The sequence below is a fragment of the Polyergus mexicanus genome, unplaced genomic scaffold, assembly GCF_030449975.1.
Source record: "Polyergus mexicanus isolate NDT 795.1 unplaced genomic scaffold, iyPolMexi1.0 SCAF_12, whole genome shotgun sequence".
Classification (NCBI taxonomy): Eukaryota; Metazoa; Arthropoda; class Insecta; order Hymenoptera; family Formicidae; genus Polyergus; species Polyergus mexicanus.
In genome coordinates this window covers 7,320,847-7,336,838 of record NW_027223332.1, presented here as the reverse complement: position 1 = coordinate 7,336,838, position 15,992 = coordinate 7,320,847, and the positions used below count along the sequence as shown (strand labels likewise).

General features: G+C 33.2%; 2 protein-coding genes across 4 annotated transcripts; both read left to right on the top strand.

Annotated features, from left to right (window-relative positions):
- Positions 1–182: 182 nt before the first annotated feature.
- On the top strand, positions 183–3,858 carry LOC138938072 (BTB/POZ domain-containing protein 1). Its single transcript, XM_070304805.1, has 6 exons — positions 183–876; positions 1,043–1,729; positions 1,795–1,954; positions 2,087–2,244; positions 2,330–2,564; positions 2,659–3,858. Exons 1-6 carry the CDS (start codon positions 593–595, stop codon positions 2,818–2,820), a joined length of 1,686 nt encoding a protein of 561 aa, XP_070160906.1. The 5' UTR covers positions 183–592; the 3' UTR covers positions 2,821–3,858.
- Positions 3,859–4,172: 314 nt separating this feature from the next.
- On the top strand, positions 4,173–12,972 carry LOC138938070 (KH homology domain-containing protein 4). Of its 3 annotated transcripts, none has more exons than XM_070304804.1 (16): positions 4,173–4,562; positions 4,647–4,749; positions 4,859–4,991; positions 5,086–5,199; positions 5,271–5,392; positions 5,482–5,678; positions 5,753–5,901; positions 5,988–6,053; positions 6,142–6,299; positions 6,392–7,339; positions 7,523–7,747; positions 7,850–7,905; positions 9,379–9,482; positions 11,167–11,211; positions 11,298–11,513; positions 11,696–11,810. In XM_070304804.1, the coding sequence occupies exons 2-16, from the start codon at positions 4,708–4,710 to the stop codon at positions 11,725–11,727; spliced, it is 2,607 nt and encodes an 868-aa protein (XP_070160905.1). In that variant the 5' UTR covers positions 4,173–4,562; positions 4,647–4,707; the 3' UTR covers positions 11,728–11,810. The 3 variants fall into 3 exon arrangements, with proteins under 3 accessions (XP_070160905.1, XP_070160904.1, XP_070160903.1); XM_070304802.1 differs by having other exon boundaries at positions 4,176–4,562; positions 11,718–12,926; XM_070304803.1 differs by lacking the exon at positions 11,167–11,211 and having other exon boundaries at positions 4,175–4,562; positions 11,718–12,972.
- Positions 12,973–15,992: the final 3,020 nt, after the last annotated feature.

The following is a 15,992-nucleotide window of genomic DNA, read 5'->3' as shown; positions in this document are numbered from 1 at the left end:
CGCAACTTCGGTCTGTTCATTGCTCGCTACTATTGCACTCTCTGCACTTAATAATATGAAATGTGAGCATACTTTTGAAACGCGAAAAAGAACAGAGAAAATAAGTACGAAAAGTGCAAAATATTAAAATCTCCAAGAGTTAAATTGTAGTTTAATAAATATTTAAAATGATCAAGATATATAAAGCCGCGAATTATGAAAGATATAATCGAAGCGGTTAATTACATATTTCGCAGCACACAGATTTCGAGGGTACATTTCATCGTCGATGCCGTTCGTGCCGACACACGAGAATTTATCCCTTCCAGCTTGCAGTCCCTTCACGTATGGTCTTGGGGGATAAACGGATTGCAGCGAAGACGAGGATAGGAATTCGGTAAGATGTCGTTGTAGTGCGTCGTCGTTTCTCGGTGTCTACACGTTGAGCGAGAATTTGCTCGTGTCCGAAGAGGATCGCGAGACCGCGAGATAAGACGAGGATAAGAATCGCACTCGGCAAACGCAGGGCCGTCGATTGCGCGAAGCGACGCGATTAAATGAGACGGGGCAGTACTTCGGCAAGTACTACGTCTCTCTCTCGTGTGGGAACGCTATGTCTACGGAGACCACCCTGAACGAGGTGCCCAATGTCGCGTCGAGGCTGCAGGGTCTACGGTTGGCGACACTCGCCGAGGACGAAAGTGACGTGACGGAGAACGCGACGGCTAGCAGTTCGACGGCCACCGGAGGCAATGGATCGTCATTGTTGCGGGAACCGCTGCGGAACATCACTCTCTACCGGGCACGACGAGCGCTCAACTTTGTCGGCGACGAGGATCAGCCGACGACGAGCTCGTCCGTGGCGCGAAGCGAGGCCTCGTACACGAACGGCGATAAGTAAGCAGCACCGCGACAATTTCATGTCAAACGTCAGTTTTACATAGAGTGAGATAGCTGATTATTGTTTATATATAAAAATGTTTCAAATATTGTATTATTTACTGTGCGCTCTTTGATATTCATCAGTTTGATACTTTAGTTGTCATAATCTTAAACTTTTCAGCCGACCACCTATTAATGCGGCGAATACGTCATATTTGGAAGGGCGACCACAGAATACTATCGCCTTAGAAAACTCTTCCACACAAAATCAGTCTGCAGTTACATACAATTGGCAAGGTACAAAGGCGACGATGCGCGAAAGAATTGTATTTCTTTTTAATAATGAAATACTGTCAGATGTGACTTTTCTGGTGGGAAGAGGAGCGCAACAACAACGCATACCAGCTCACAAACTAGTCCTGTCTTCTGGAAGCGCTGTATTCGATGCAATGTTTAATGGAACGCTTGCTACAGCTTCTTCAGAAATAGAAGTACCTGATGTAGAGCCTGCTGCATTTTTGGCAGTGCTACTTTTTCTATATACTGATGAGATACAGATAGATCCTGAAACTGTGATGACAACGCTATATACTGCTAAAAAATATGCAGTATCCGCTTTAGAAAAGCATTGCGTTGACTTTTTAAAAAATAATTTGACCAGTGATAATGCTTTTTTGCTGTTAACACAAGCCCGTCTGTTTGATGAACCGCAATTAGCCTCGGTATGTTTGGATACGATAGATAGATTCACAACTCAGGCTCTCAATGCAGATGGATTCACAGATATTGATATCGATACATTGATGATAGTCTTGGAAAGAGATACACTTCGTGTTAGGGAATCTAAGCTGTTTCAGGCTGTTTTAAGGTATGTTGCAACTGTAGAATGTTTTTTTTATTTTATATATTTTTTTATTTTAAATTTTTGTATAGGTGGTCAGAGGCTGAATGTGTAAGGCAGCAATCACCAGTTACTCCAGAAAATCAACGTCTGGTCCTAGGTAACGCTCTGTCATTGGTTCGTTTTCCACTTATGTCAAAAGAAGAGTTTACCGCAGGTCCGGCACAATCTGGCTTATTAAATTATTCAGAGGCTAGTATTACAATACTTCTTAAATACATATCTTTTTTATAAATTTTCTTATTACATTCTTAAAAGGAGTTTATAAATTTTAGGAGAGCTATATTGTATGTATATGATATTTAATAAACAAATATCTTATAGGTTTTATCTTTATTCTCATATTTTATACTGAATCCTAAACCTTCAGTGGGATTTCAAACAATGCCACGATGTTGTGTGACAGGCAAGGAACAGACTGTGTGCAGATTTCAGCATACTAAAAGTAGATGGGGATATTTTGGAACTAGTGATCGTATCCGGTAATTAAGTTTGAATTTTATCATAGCGCATAGTTAACAATACTTGCGCAATGCCCGATATTATAAAATATTTTAATTTTTGTAGATTTAGTGTGGATAGGCGTATTTTTCTTATTGGCTATGGAGTTTATGGTAGCACACAAGAACCAGCGATATATGAAGTATCTGTGGAATTAATTCACACTGCGTCGGGAAAAGTGATAGCTACAAATGCAACAAGTTTTAGCTGTGATGGATCAAAGTACACATACCGTCTAATGTTTAAAGAGTTAGCGGAAATCTTACCAAATACGATTTATACAGCATCAGCAACCTTCAAGGTTTTATCACAAACTTGCTATTTATTCAATGATTATTATATATATTGTTATACATATGATTTTTTATAAAAAATATTATGTATATTTATTTCAGGGGCCATGCTCATATTATGGCACAAAAGGATTAAGAACAGTATTAGTGGATTGTGATTCAGGAAATACAAAAGTGAAATTCGAATTCAGTAGCGAGTTGGGAGATAATAATGGTACATCCACTGATGAAGGTCAAATACCTGAGCTTATCTTTTACACGTAATATCTTTTGTGTATGTAATATTGACATTCTTCATATTTGCTTAATTGGCCATTGGAGATAAATTATATTGGATATATATGTCAAGTTTTGTCAATTATATATCTTGTGATCATTTAAAATACTTTGATTTAAGTGAGCCACATACAGGCATGCCAAAGGTGTTAACCCAAGATTTTTTCATAATTTTATAGATATCTTGACTTTAATGATTGCTATGATTAATAAATACAATATTCTGAAAAATATGCAAATTTTATGATAATATTTATAATATATTAATAATGAAATTATATGCATTTTAATTTTTCAGCAAATATATATACAGAATATATTATATGTATATTTTTTAAAATTTAAACATTAAAATGATTTAAATGTATCAGCTGTAGAGTTGATATATTAACTATTAATTAATTAAACAAATAGGATTAATGTTTAGAATTGGAAATGTACAAAATTTGTTTTTATTGTTTTAATTGAGATCTATGTAGAAACCAAAAATATAGTATAACAATATTGTATAACAATGTTAAAAAATCATGATAAGTACAAGAGGGAAAGATTGGTCATGTGCAAACTCTGCCTAAATATTTCTCGTTTAGGACATGTATATCAACATACATAATTTGCAAATGTAACAAGTGAAATGTATATAGCACTTCAATGCAAAATTAATTAATGTAATAAAGCCTAAAGTATGTGGAATATTTTTTAGTACAAGTTAGTATTTTGATAATCACAAAAGCAATGTATTGTAGAATCCGAGAGAATCTGATTGTTACAACTCACTATGAAAAATAGTCGAACAAAAGTAATATAAAACACCACTGTAAACCATACTATAATTCTCTGACAAAATAATATTGTTACTTGTTCAATAGTTTATTTCAATTTTAATAAAATTTTGTTTTTGTCATGATTCAAGAAAATATATTTAGATTTTTGTTAATAATGAATGGTGCTAGCTAATATAAGATAACATTGTTATCTTTAGCATTTTTAGAGATAAGCTACTTTAAGTATGTCAATCTGATACTGTTTTTCGTGAAATAGCGCATATAAGATCTAATTTGTGATTATATTTAATTATAAATTTAGATAGTATACATGTAAAATGTTACATAATTAAATAGATTTATTCCACACATAGAAAACATTTCATAACATCATCCTAATAATATACTTCATTCTTTTTACAGAATTGTATTGTATATATTGTATTTTGAAAAATGTTGATATATTCTTCGAAGTGAATGAGACGTATATTGTTTATCTCATTTTATTCGTAAGATAATATCTAAAAAATCCATTCAATATTCAATAGATACAAGAATTTACCTACAGTTGGTTTTTATCCTAGTACATTTCGTCGTCACCTTGATGAATAAGTTTGATGTCGTGCGCAGCAATTGCAGTGGCGGTTGCATTGCAGTGCCGAGAGATAGCCTTGATAGCATGTATGTCAATTTATTTTCTCCGATGGTGTATTAGTTACGATAGAGTAGTTTGCAAAATCGAGAGAGAGTGAATTAGTTATTTCGTAAAAAATACTTAATCACCGATAGGCGATTAAGAAAACTGCGACTGCCGTAGACTTTAATGCAACTTAAACACTTGAAAGAAAAAAGTTATCCGTTTTATAAAAAGAGCGCGTGTGAGATTGTGTGTCAATCTTCTTTTATACTGAGACAATCCGTTCCAATGATTTCTGTGCTATGATGTTCGGTAAAACTTTGTGGCGCGTATGTTGATAGAAATTGTTATATATTTCTATTTTTATCTGGTATCATTACTCCATATGGCTTATTTCTGATTTAAATCTACAGCTTTTGAAGATAGGGTCATGAGAATTGCCATATTGCATACAGTAGTATACATTTTATCTCTATGGCTAAGGGAAAAATAAAAGGTTCTGACTCTAATAATAAGGTACATGTATGTTGGGTGCAGTAATGCATGTGTGTAATTTGTTGTCTTTTCACAGTTGTACTCTAGATGTACATTTTTTTAATTAATATGTGTGAACTTTTGCAATTAGATAGCGGCATCAAATGCAGCATTTAAAAATGGAGAGACATATACATGGGAGTTTGAGATTAACGAAACACCACCTAGTGCTAGAACTTTGCTTACCAAGGGTTACACACAGGATGAAATTAATTCGTATTCAGGTATTTTATTTTATGTTGACATATATAATATTGTTATGTTATATTATATATCCTTTATGTAAATTTATTAATTTTCTATATTATGTTAATTTAGGAGCAACTGTATCAACACGTGGGCGTTTTATGACAGAACAAGAAAAGCTGCGTTGTCCAAATGAGAGGCCATTGTATTTATATATACAGGGACATACAAGACATAATGTTGACTGTATGTATTATATATAATTTTTTTTAAATTTATTGAAGGTGTATTATTGTAATAAATATTTTATTTAACAGTGGCAATCCAAAAGATTAATGAAATTATTAAGACAGAACATCAAAGTTCTTTAAATAGACCAAGCAGATTTACAAATGCTCCACCACCTCTTATGAGTTTACATTCCGGAATTACAACTGTGGTAAATAATATCTGCATTCCACATTTTATTTACAATTACAATTTTTTTTTATGTAGCAATATTAATAGAAAATATTTACAAATTATTAGGAAAAGATATGCATTGGTATCGAGAATGCACCGCAAGGTTTTGATTTACGCTGGCGAATATTAGGTGTTGGTGATGCAAATTTAGTTTACATTAAAGGTGAAACTGGAGCAAATGTAACTTTAAGAGGTAGAGGATCCCAATTTATCGATCCAGTTGTGGGAGCAGAATCTCCAGAACCTCTTCACCTGTATATAGAGTAAGAATTCCTGAGATTTTAAGCAATTTAATAATTAAGTAAAGATAAGCTATTGATAAGATATTCCTGTTTAGACATCCAAAGCCGGAAGCATTGCAAAATGCAAAACAATTGGCTATTAACTTAATACAGACAATACAGTCCGAATTACAGACCTATATTCAACAACAGCCACCACCAGTACAACCTCAGCAAGTGATAGAACAATCACATATACCGCAAAGTATGTATTTTATTGCTCTCAATTCTCAAGATTACAATAATTGTATCCACAGAAATTTTGTAATAATATTTTTTCTGTTTATATAGCACAATTCCAAACTATGAACATTGGTACCTTAGGCCAACCAAATATGGTTGCAATACAGCATCAAGGTAAGATATATGAATTATATATTGTTAATATATTTTTATGAAAAAAATATATATATTTTTAAAAATTAATTAGAATTTTATTTGGCAGATATTATACAACATCCACAAAGTAATATTGTAACATTGCCTGCAACAATTCTTACGGCTACTGTAGCTGGTACTCCAGGACCTGGTGTATCAGTTCCTCCTCCAGGAGTTCATATACCATCTCATACTGGACCATTAGTTCCATCTTCGCAAGCTCAGGTATGCATGATTAAACTCGAATTAGATATTTTGTTATTAGATAAAATTGCTTGAAGAAAATAAATCCTGTAATATAAATGAATATTTTGAAGGAAATACAAACTTTTATGCCACCACCACCACATGTTGGGCAAGTACAATTAATCGGTCCTCCATCGACAGTAAGTCAAGTTCAGTATCAGATACATTCTGGTCAGTCATTACAAATCCAGGGAATTCAACCAGGATCGCAGTCCTCACCGCAGCCTATGGCTCAAATGTACGTCATGAGTCAACCGCCACCGCAAAGTCCTGCACAGCAAAACTTTATAACGAGTAGTAACGCGCCGGTGAGCGGGGCAGTATCGTACGTGTGCACGCAACCGAACATGCAAAGGCCCGCCACGCCGTCCCAGGGAATTATCGAAACTGTTAATGTCAATTTGCAACAACCTCCTCCTGCAGCGCCGCTCAATATAACGCAGCAACCGCCACCGCCATTGTTACACCTTCATTTTCCCCCGCCAAACTTTCCGCCGAATCAACCACCGCCTCCGGTACCGCAAACCTACCAGATACAATATCAACAGGTACCTGTGTCGCAGTCACAAACTCAGTTTGTTTTGCAACCCGGCGAGCATATTGTTCCGCCCCAGCTGCAACAGAATCACGAGCAGTCTCAAGCTGTTGCCCAACACATAATACCTCCGCAATTCGAAGGTCATGCGCCACCGTTTCACTTACAAGTACCTCCTCCGCCGTCCGCGCAAACTTTTCTAGTTCCTAACGCCCAATCGCCCCAACATCATTCGCAACCGCCTCTTCCTCCCGCCGGTGAGATTCAGCATCAGCAAGAATGTCCGATGGAGCAGGGACCGTTACCGCAGCCGGTACCACCTCCGCAAATAGTACCGCCGCCATCAATCAGCCAGATGCCGAATTCCATGAATATTCTTACCAGCGTACCGCCGCCGACGCAACCGCCTCCACCGCAGAACGCTCCCTGGCTCTATCAAACTCAGCAGCCTCAGCAAATGCCGCAACCACAAGGACAATTGCAGGTTAGACATTTTGTTTCATATTTTTACTGTCCATTGTAAAAATAAGTAGTGCTCTAGTATTAAAATTAAGTAATTTACAAAAAATGGAGTTGATCAGTTTGGCTTTTGAGAGGCTCATATGTGAAAAGGATATATAACATATGGTATATATATATATATATATATTTTTTTAATTATTTATAGATGCAAATGCCGCCGCAGAATATACCTTTTCATAACATACCTCCACCGCAAGTACAAGCTCAAATACAATATCATCCTCAGCACATACAATATCAGAACGGTCATATACCGGCGCAAATACATTATACGATGCCACATCTGCAATTCGAGCAGAAACCCGAGTCGCCGGAACAGCAAAAATCTCACGGAGTAAAGAGAAGATTTTCAGATGTTGAGGGAGGACAGGTAAAGTATCGTCTGCCACAAATGTAACAAACTGAAATACGTGATTATATAAATGGTAATTGTTATATCTACATAATGAATTCTCTTGAATATATGTTGCAGGAACTATCACCGTCATACCAATGCGCTCCACTACCTGCGCAGCGTCACGGCACAGGGTAAGTCGAAGAAAATATAATTATTCTTATTCATACAGAAAGAGAGAGAGAGAGAGAGAGAGAGAGAGAGAGAGAGAGAGAGAAAGAAAGAGAAAGAAAAAAAAGTGAGATATTACAATGTATAAATTAATGTAACTTGATAAAGTTACGTTATATAGTCCTTGTATACATGTAAATCATGTACCTGTATATAATATAAGGAGTATATAATTTAATGTGTGTAACTTTAGTAATGATTATATGTTTAGTTGTGTATCTCTTGGTAGAGAAAAAAACTTTTGTATGCTTGAATAAAGCAGGTTTACCAAGAGTGAACAATTTTAAATCAATACTATTAAGAAAAGTTTAAAATATTCAGTACAGAATACTAGTGTAACATGCAATAAGTTCAATCGAGGATTAAAACTCTTTATGAAAAAAAAATGTGAATGAAATTGATCTTATTGATAGAAAAAATTAAGAAAATAAAGAAACATTTGCTTCAGATTGCTTATGCTTCATTTATAGTAAATGTTTATAAATTATTGTAGAATTTGACATGAAGAAAATGTAAGCTATGTGTCATGTACTATATAAACTATGTACTGTATTCTTACAGAAACCTGCTTCTTGCATTATCTAATGAGGTATTGCAATAGTATTAAAAGCGCGGAAAATAAAAATATAATCAGATTTATAAAGTTTTTGTAATAGATATTTTTTATATTTGACTGATATATCTGCAGACAGATAATGCTATATTTTTCCGCGAAATTTTATAATACAGATAATAACTATAGGCAAGACTCATTGGTTTGGTAAGATCCGGATATATCCTTATTGATAAATTATTTTGCAGTTCTTACCATAATAATAGTTTAACTCGAAGTGTAAACTAGTGGTTTGAACTTTTTGCTTTAGTTATAAACGTTCGGCAATTTTATAATTATGGATATATCTTGCTCTTCCACAAAATATTATTTCTTTCTTTGAATTTTGAATAATTATATAGATTTCTCTTTTTTTATAGAACAATTTTATTATCTTTGCAAAAATAAATTGCAGAGATAATAATAAATTATCTTACATTTTCCTCATGTTGTCCATGATTCTATAACATTGGAATCATAAATCTAAATACAGTTTTTGCCAGAATCACTAATTATTATATGTTCTCTTAGTGTAAGTGATAAGCCAAAAGAGATGGAATGCGACAATAGTTGCTATTTTGCAGAAAAAAGTACAGCAGCTAAAATAATTGACAGACTATCTAAATGTATGTTGTAACGTCTTGTGACATTACAATTATGTTTCTAAGAACATTTTAACGTAAGTTTTGATATGATTAACTGTGATCTGGTAAAACCAGGTATTTTCCATATTTCAGAAGTATCCAAGGGTGTGCATCAGGTGATTTTTGTCTTAAATGCTTGAAATGTTTCTGTACGATTGTTAATTTAGAATTAATAATTCGCACCTGCATTGTTTAAGCAGAGAAGGTGATCGACAACAACAAGTCTTACATGGTCCATCACCCATACCTGCGGGTCTGCCACATGGAGATCGAAACAAGATGCTAATGCCACCTCCACATCCAGGTCTGTAACTAAGAGTATTTAGTTTGAAAAAATGCTGGATATCTTTTGGAAATTATGAAACATACGATATATAAAATAGTATAAAAAAATATAAACCAGCACGAAGATTGTATTCTTGAAGAACATTCAATTTTTTAATCAGATTCCAGATTCCTTCTTGAATACAACTTTGTTGTTGGTAATAATATTTTTTATCATGTACATAACTACGATGCATTCATATGGATGCAATTTGGGAACAATATGCGATAATCATTTATTTTAGAAGTAAAATATGTTTTGGATAGGTATCTAGCATTGTTTTCTTAATACTCTTAGATCATAGTGTATTATTAATATAAATAATAATTTGTGTTAAGCGCATATTATATCAACTTTCTTTGATCTTTTAATTTTCGTCTTAGCGAACTGCTTTTTTATGCATTTGTTGAGGATACCTGCCGAAACGGACATCCGGAAATAACAAGGATTATTACAATCTGATACAGCATAGAATGTGCTTTGGGAGTATATAATTATCTTTAAATTTATTTATTATTATTATTTTAGATCAGACAAAAAAAGCACTGCACATATTATACAATCGTGAAAGTGCTTCAAGTATATTGATTTCAATACTTTTTTTATAATGTCTTTTTTAATAAATCTGCATTTTCAGATGTGCAAGTGTAACCTGTGATTTTTCACTTCAGTATTTGTTTATTCAATATTAACCATGCTTACACTTTATTAGGATTCTGTTAAGAAATATATATATTACATATATATTTTTGATATTACTATTTTAAGTTCAATATCTTGGACTTTATATTTTTTAGGTTAAACGCAGTCTGCACCCGATTATATCTATCCAGGAAGAATAGAGATGATCTATATTGCATTCGAACAAACATGTCTTATTTTTATATAGATAATATAATATTAATATGTACAATGTATATATATATATGTAGAGAGAGAGAGAGGGGGGGGGGAGAAAATGATTACATAATTTATAGATATCATATAATGTTCCTTATATCGTTCTTGTTGCAGTGGCCTGAATAATCGTAAAAAAGTGAAAAAAATTTGAAAAATGTAGTTTTAATAAATAAATTTATTTTACAGATGGCAAATATACATATATATATAACTGTATGGCTTCATATTTTTAGTGGAACTGATCATATTTATTAAATGGTAACCATCTAATACATATGAGAATGTAAAAATTGCATTGCTTGCTTTCAGACTTTAATAGCGATTGCCAAATTGCTATGCAAATTTGGCAATGGTTAATGGCGTGAAATATTGTGCAAATGTCTAATTTAATCCTATAAGATTAGATTCAGGAGTTTAGAAAACTAAACTCTTCTTTTTAATGCTACAGTGATCTCTCAAGCAGAAGATAAGAAAACCGGCAGCAGTCATCTTATAATATGGATATGATCTTGTTATGCAACTAATTTGCTATTAGATTTGCATCCAAATTTAGAAAACATTTGCTTTTATAATTTACGTTTGTGATTGATGAATAGATATTGAAATTATCAAGATTAATTATGTTGGAAATAGCAAATTTTCTTTTACAATATTTCATCGCATAATTTACCATATGTTATATAACATTATGTTGTATATATATTGTAGTTATTTAAGGATATGTCGTATTTTTCCCTTCATATCATCCATCTTAATCGTTTAGGTGAGAAACGGAACTTGGATCAAAAGCCCGCAGGTCTATCTTCAGGTATGTCGGGTATATGATATCGCATCATGTAAAAAATTTCCTGTTTGTGTTGTAATTTCAATGAACATGATATATGTTACAAACAGGAAATGAGCAGAATGTAATGACGGAATCTGGGAATATTCTTGTTGGAAACGGTCCACCTTTGCCGCCTCCCCCATCGCCGCAGGCGCCGTGGCAAAATCATCACGTGAGAGTTCCTTGGGGTAGACCACCGCCGATTCCGAGAGAAGGAGAACCACCCTCAATCTGCCCTGGATTACCTCCTATTAACATGCCTCCACCCCAGATTAGGCCAAGAGGTAGAAATAATTTGATTCATTATCGCGCGAATCGTATAACTATTTTCATCTAATGCCTTAAATTTTAAACATTATTTATATGTTTTTTGCAAAATCGTATCAATTTTTTCTGTATATCGAAGATCCGATATTAATTGCATCTTGTACATGCGATATGTGACATCTATTTAAAAATCTTCAAGGACGTGGTGCTGCTGTCCTCAGGTCCCGCTGACGGTAATCGTTCTCCTACTCAGAGTACCGCATTAGAGCAACCGTTAAACATCGAGTATAATCAGATGCCTCCCTACACGACGAAGCCGCCTCCTTACAATGCGCATCCATTGATGCAGTCAATCTGCAATCCGCCACCACCACCGCCGCCCCATCACCAACAACCGCGGCTACAGCATCCCCCTCAAGCAATGCAGCATTATCAGGTGCCAATCTCTCAGACATATCAACCGCCGACATCCTGTCCACCGTGGATGAATTGAAAGTTATCGAATTACAAATACATTTCTTGCTTTAATACTTTGACGATGAATGATGAATTTGAATTATCAAACATGACGAATGTTGTTATAATAGAGTGACGATTAAGCCACAACGATCTGATGTAAATGTGAATATTTTGAAGTGCAACAAGTTACTTTTGCACTTTGATTGTTCCTTATAATAATTATTGTAATTTAATAATCTATTTGTATAATAATTCTTGTAGTCTTAGCTATTATAATTTAACTATCTATTTCAAGGAAGGACGTTATAGAAAAGCATATAAAAATATATATGTACATGTTACAGGTTATTTATACAATTAAAATCCTATATACATAATTTAAATTCTGTACATTTAGAGATAAAAGAGAGAGAAAGAGATGGAGAGAGATACACAATACAAGATCGTGTAATGAAAATAATGTCATGTTGGCGAGAAAGAGAAAGAGAGATAGTTACTTTAATTGCAGAGCTCTTGATATACACGAAACGTGACTTGTATAGACATAGTTTACATCTAGCGAGAAAAAGAGGTAACAGCGTTATTACTTTGATCAAATAATGTTATCATTGCGCGTTCGCGAAGACCACTTGTTTTGTTTCCGCACTCGAGTAATAATCACGTTATATCTTCCCTCTCAGCGATAGTATATCATTTCTCTATTTATCTCTATAGATAGATATACAATATGTATAATAGTTGTGTGCGTGATTTTTTATGCAAAAAAGAACATTATGTATAAAACAATTGTCACGAAATTCGGAAGATTTATAAAAAGAATGTACCGCGCCAAAGGCGTTATCTCGATTTGAGATCGAAACATTAAATTTATTAACTTTAAATATCTCTCTAAACGAAAGTAATTTCTGCCCCAGATTTTTTTAACACGCATATATTGAAGAAGGCAGCCAATAGCACGACTGATAGCTTAATTAATTAAAAATCGGAATGAAAAAATATTTATTTATTTATTTCGTATATTTCAATAAAAGACAGCGTCAGTTTAGAGAGACATCGCGAGAATTGCGAAATAATTGAAGAAGTATTATAATTCAAATATTTGTGTGATGCCTATGTAATAAGTTATGTACAAATATTTGTGCATATAAGATATCAACCAAAGTTTAGATTAAAAATATGGAGATGTTATAGTTTAAATTTAAGAATTTATTTTTGTATTGTTTTATAAATGAATTTCTCGCGATATCTATGAAACGGTGCAATACGGTAAGTACTATATATATATATATATATATATATTAATTTACTTATATATATTAATTACTTTTATAATTTATTCAATTATATGGATATTTTAACGTTACATCGATATCTTTTTCTCATGTTTTTCTCATCAATTTTTATTTGATTTATTACAAGAATTTTCTTGTGATATCTCAAAAATTTAAACAAATATCTTAGCTTTTAATAATAATTAGAGCCATCATATTATAATGTGTTTCATGCTTTTTTGACATAATATTTTAGAAATATACTTTTTATCTTGCATAAAAATATAAAATGTTTAATGTTTTTAAATTTCGGGAAAAATCTTCTCTATTAGGGAGAACTCCTTGAGAAGTTAAAAACTCCAAAAGCATGAGGTTAACTCTAATATATTTTTTTTAAATTTTGATTTAACTAAAAATATATTATACAAATAATCATCAGAGGGAGACAGAGAGAGAGAGAGAGAGAGAGAGAGAGAGAGAGAGAGAGAGAGAAAGAGAGTATTATTCATTGATTACATTTGTTTTATTTTAAATTTATATTTAGAATGTTATGTGTACTTTATTTCCAGCAGTTATTACTATGTAATAATTTAAATAACTGAACGAAGCAGTTATTTTTTATCTCATTGTCGTTTCTTTAAAATCTATGTGCATGTCTAAATATTCTTTGCATAGATAATACACTTGTTTTACAGTTTTCCAGATTCTTTCTTCTTCTACGTTGTATCTCTGAAAATATTATAGTTAAGAAAAAAATTAATATATATATAAAAGCATGCATAAATTTAATGATAAAAATCAAATACTTGTATGTAATAAGATAGGGATGTCTATTAAATTTGGTGATTTGTTGTCTTTTCACTATTAATACTTCGCGTGTCTCATCATCGGAATAGAGAGATAGCACGATTGTTAATCCTTATTTGATATTATCTTTTTGTCGTAGTCACAGTTTTATATTAACAATCATGTTATCTTGACCTCTTTTTGATTATGTTAATGTTGCCCGCATAACTGCATTTAGATGATAACATGTATTTGACAAACATGACCTTGTTATAAATAGAGCGACGATTAAGCCACAACAATCTGAATAAATGAGTAAAATTTTAATAAATATAATTTTAATAATTTTATAGTAAATGTGAATATTTTGGAGTGCAACATGCTATTTTTGCGCTTTGTTTTTTAGAATAATTGTTGTAATTTAATAATCTATTTATAATAATTCTTGTGCTCTCTCTTAGTTGTTATAATTTAACTATTATTTATTCTAAGGAAGGATGTTACTGAAAAGTATATGTAAATGTTACAGATTATTTATACAATTCTATCTACAAATCCTATCTACACAATTTAAGTCCTGTACATTTAGATAAAAAAAAAGAAAGATACAAGATTGTATAATGAAAATAACGTCATGTTGGCGAGAGAGAAAAGGAGAGATAGTTATTTATTAATTGCAGAGTTTATCTTGATATGCACGAAGTGTGACTTATTGTATAGATATAATATACATCTAGCGAGAGAAAGAGAAACAACAGCGTTATTATTTTAGTCAAATATAATTCTTACGATTACGCGTTCGCGAAGACCACTTATTTTATATCCGCGTGCTCGAATATTAATCACGTTTTATATATCTCCTTTCTCAGCAATATATATCATTCCTCCATTTACCTCTATAAATAGATATACAACATGTATAGATATAACGGTTGTGGGCATGCGATTTTTTATATAAAAAAAAAACCCCATAATAAATCATTATTGTCAATTAAGTAGCCAATTTATATCGATGTACTCATCGCTCTCGAGAGCGGATTGCCATTTTCCACGTCGATGCGATCCGATAAACAGCGGTAAAACCGCACCATTTCCATTTGCAGCGAGCAATCGTCGCAATTAACCCCGTTAAACGCCGTCGGGTAAGCGAGAGGAGGGATCACCACCAGAGTAACAGCAGCGATAATCAAATCCCTGACCAAGGCATCCGTGTTTCAGGACGAGCGATTACGCAGGAGGGAGCGAAATTTCGCTCGATACCAATTCGATAAAGCCATCGGCGGTTCTCAGGACTCGTTGCCCGTATCTGGTGGTCTCCTAACTGTTACGTTAGAAAACTCGCAGCTCTCGTCGAGTTCCGTGATCGCGTTACTCGATACTTCGGAGAAGTTCAAATTTATCGGGACGTGTTACATGGAGCCGTTGTCGTGGGGCAAATTCTTCTTCCGAATGCGAAAGATCGAGAATAAATATTTGCCGCTGCTGTATTAATTTTCGAAACGTTTCACATTCATACGGTGTTAATTTTAAACTTAGCAATGTATCCTATCCGATATATTTTTCAATATATAATTCTTGAAATATATATTAATACAATTATTTGAAAATGTAATTTTTATAAAAAAATATATGGTTTGTTAAACGTGGAACATCCCATCGTAGGAATATCGACACGATTATAAGTATCGATCGATAAAAGTCATGGACTGTCAAGGACGAGAGCACGTAGTACATTACATACAACGCGGGCGATTGTAACTCGTGCATGAATTGACAAATTACACGCGTCGATTGCGTTATCGATCGGTAACCTTTTTCTACGTGAGAAATATTTTGTATTCCGTTAGATAACAGGCAACGAAAACCGTATTCCGACTATCCGAATTTCTAGAATCGATCGTTGTAATTAGGGTCATCTCTATCCTGAATCAAATACCACATCACAGAGATGCTCGCAGCGACCATAATCGCTTTTTAGTA

Excerpts from the sequence above, each read along its gene's own strand:
- LOC138938072 (XM_070304805.1), top strand. The coding sequence starts at position 593 with ATGTCTACGGAGACCACCCTGAACGAGGTGCCCAATGTCGCGTCGAGG. Across the intron at positions 1,730-1,794 it reads CTGTTTCAGGCTGTTTTAAG|GTGGTCAGAGGCTGAATGTG; the intron begins GTATGTTGCAAC and ends ATTTTTGTATAG. Across the intron at positions 1,955-2,086 it reads GCTTATTAAATTATTCAGAG|GTTTTATCTTTATTCTCATA; the intron begins GCTAGTATTACA and ends AATATCTTATAG.
- LOC138938070 (XM_070304802.1), top strand. The coding sequence starts at position 4,708 with ATGGCTAAGGGAAAAATAAAAGGTTCTGACTCTAATAATAAG. Across the intron at positions 4,992-5,085 it reads TGAAATTAATTCGTATTCAG|GAGCAACTGTATCAACACGT; the intron begins GTATTTTATTTT and ends ATGTTAATTTAG. Across the intron at positions 5,902-5,987 it reads ACAATCACATATACCGCAAA|CACAATTCCAAACTATGAAC; the intron begins GTATGTATTTTA and ends CTGTTTATATAG.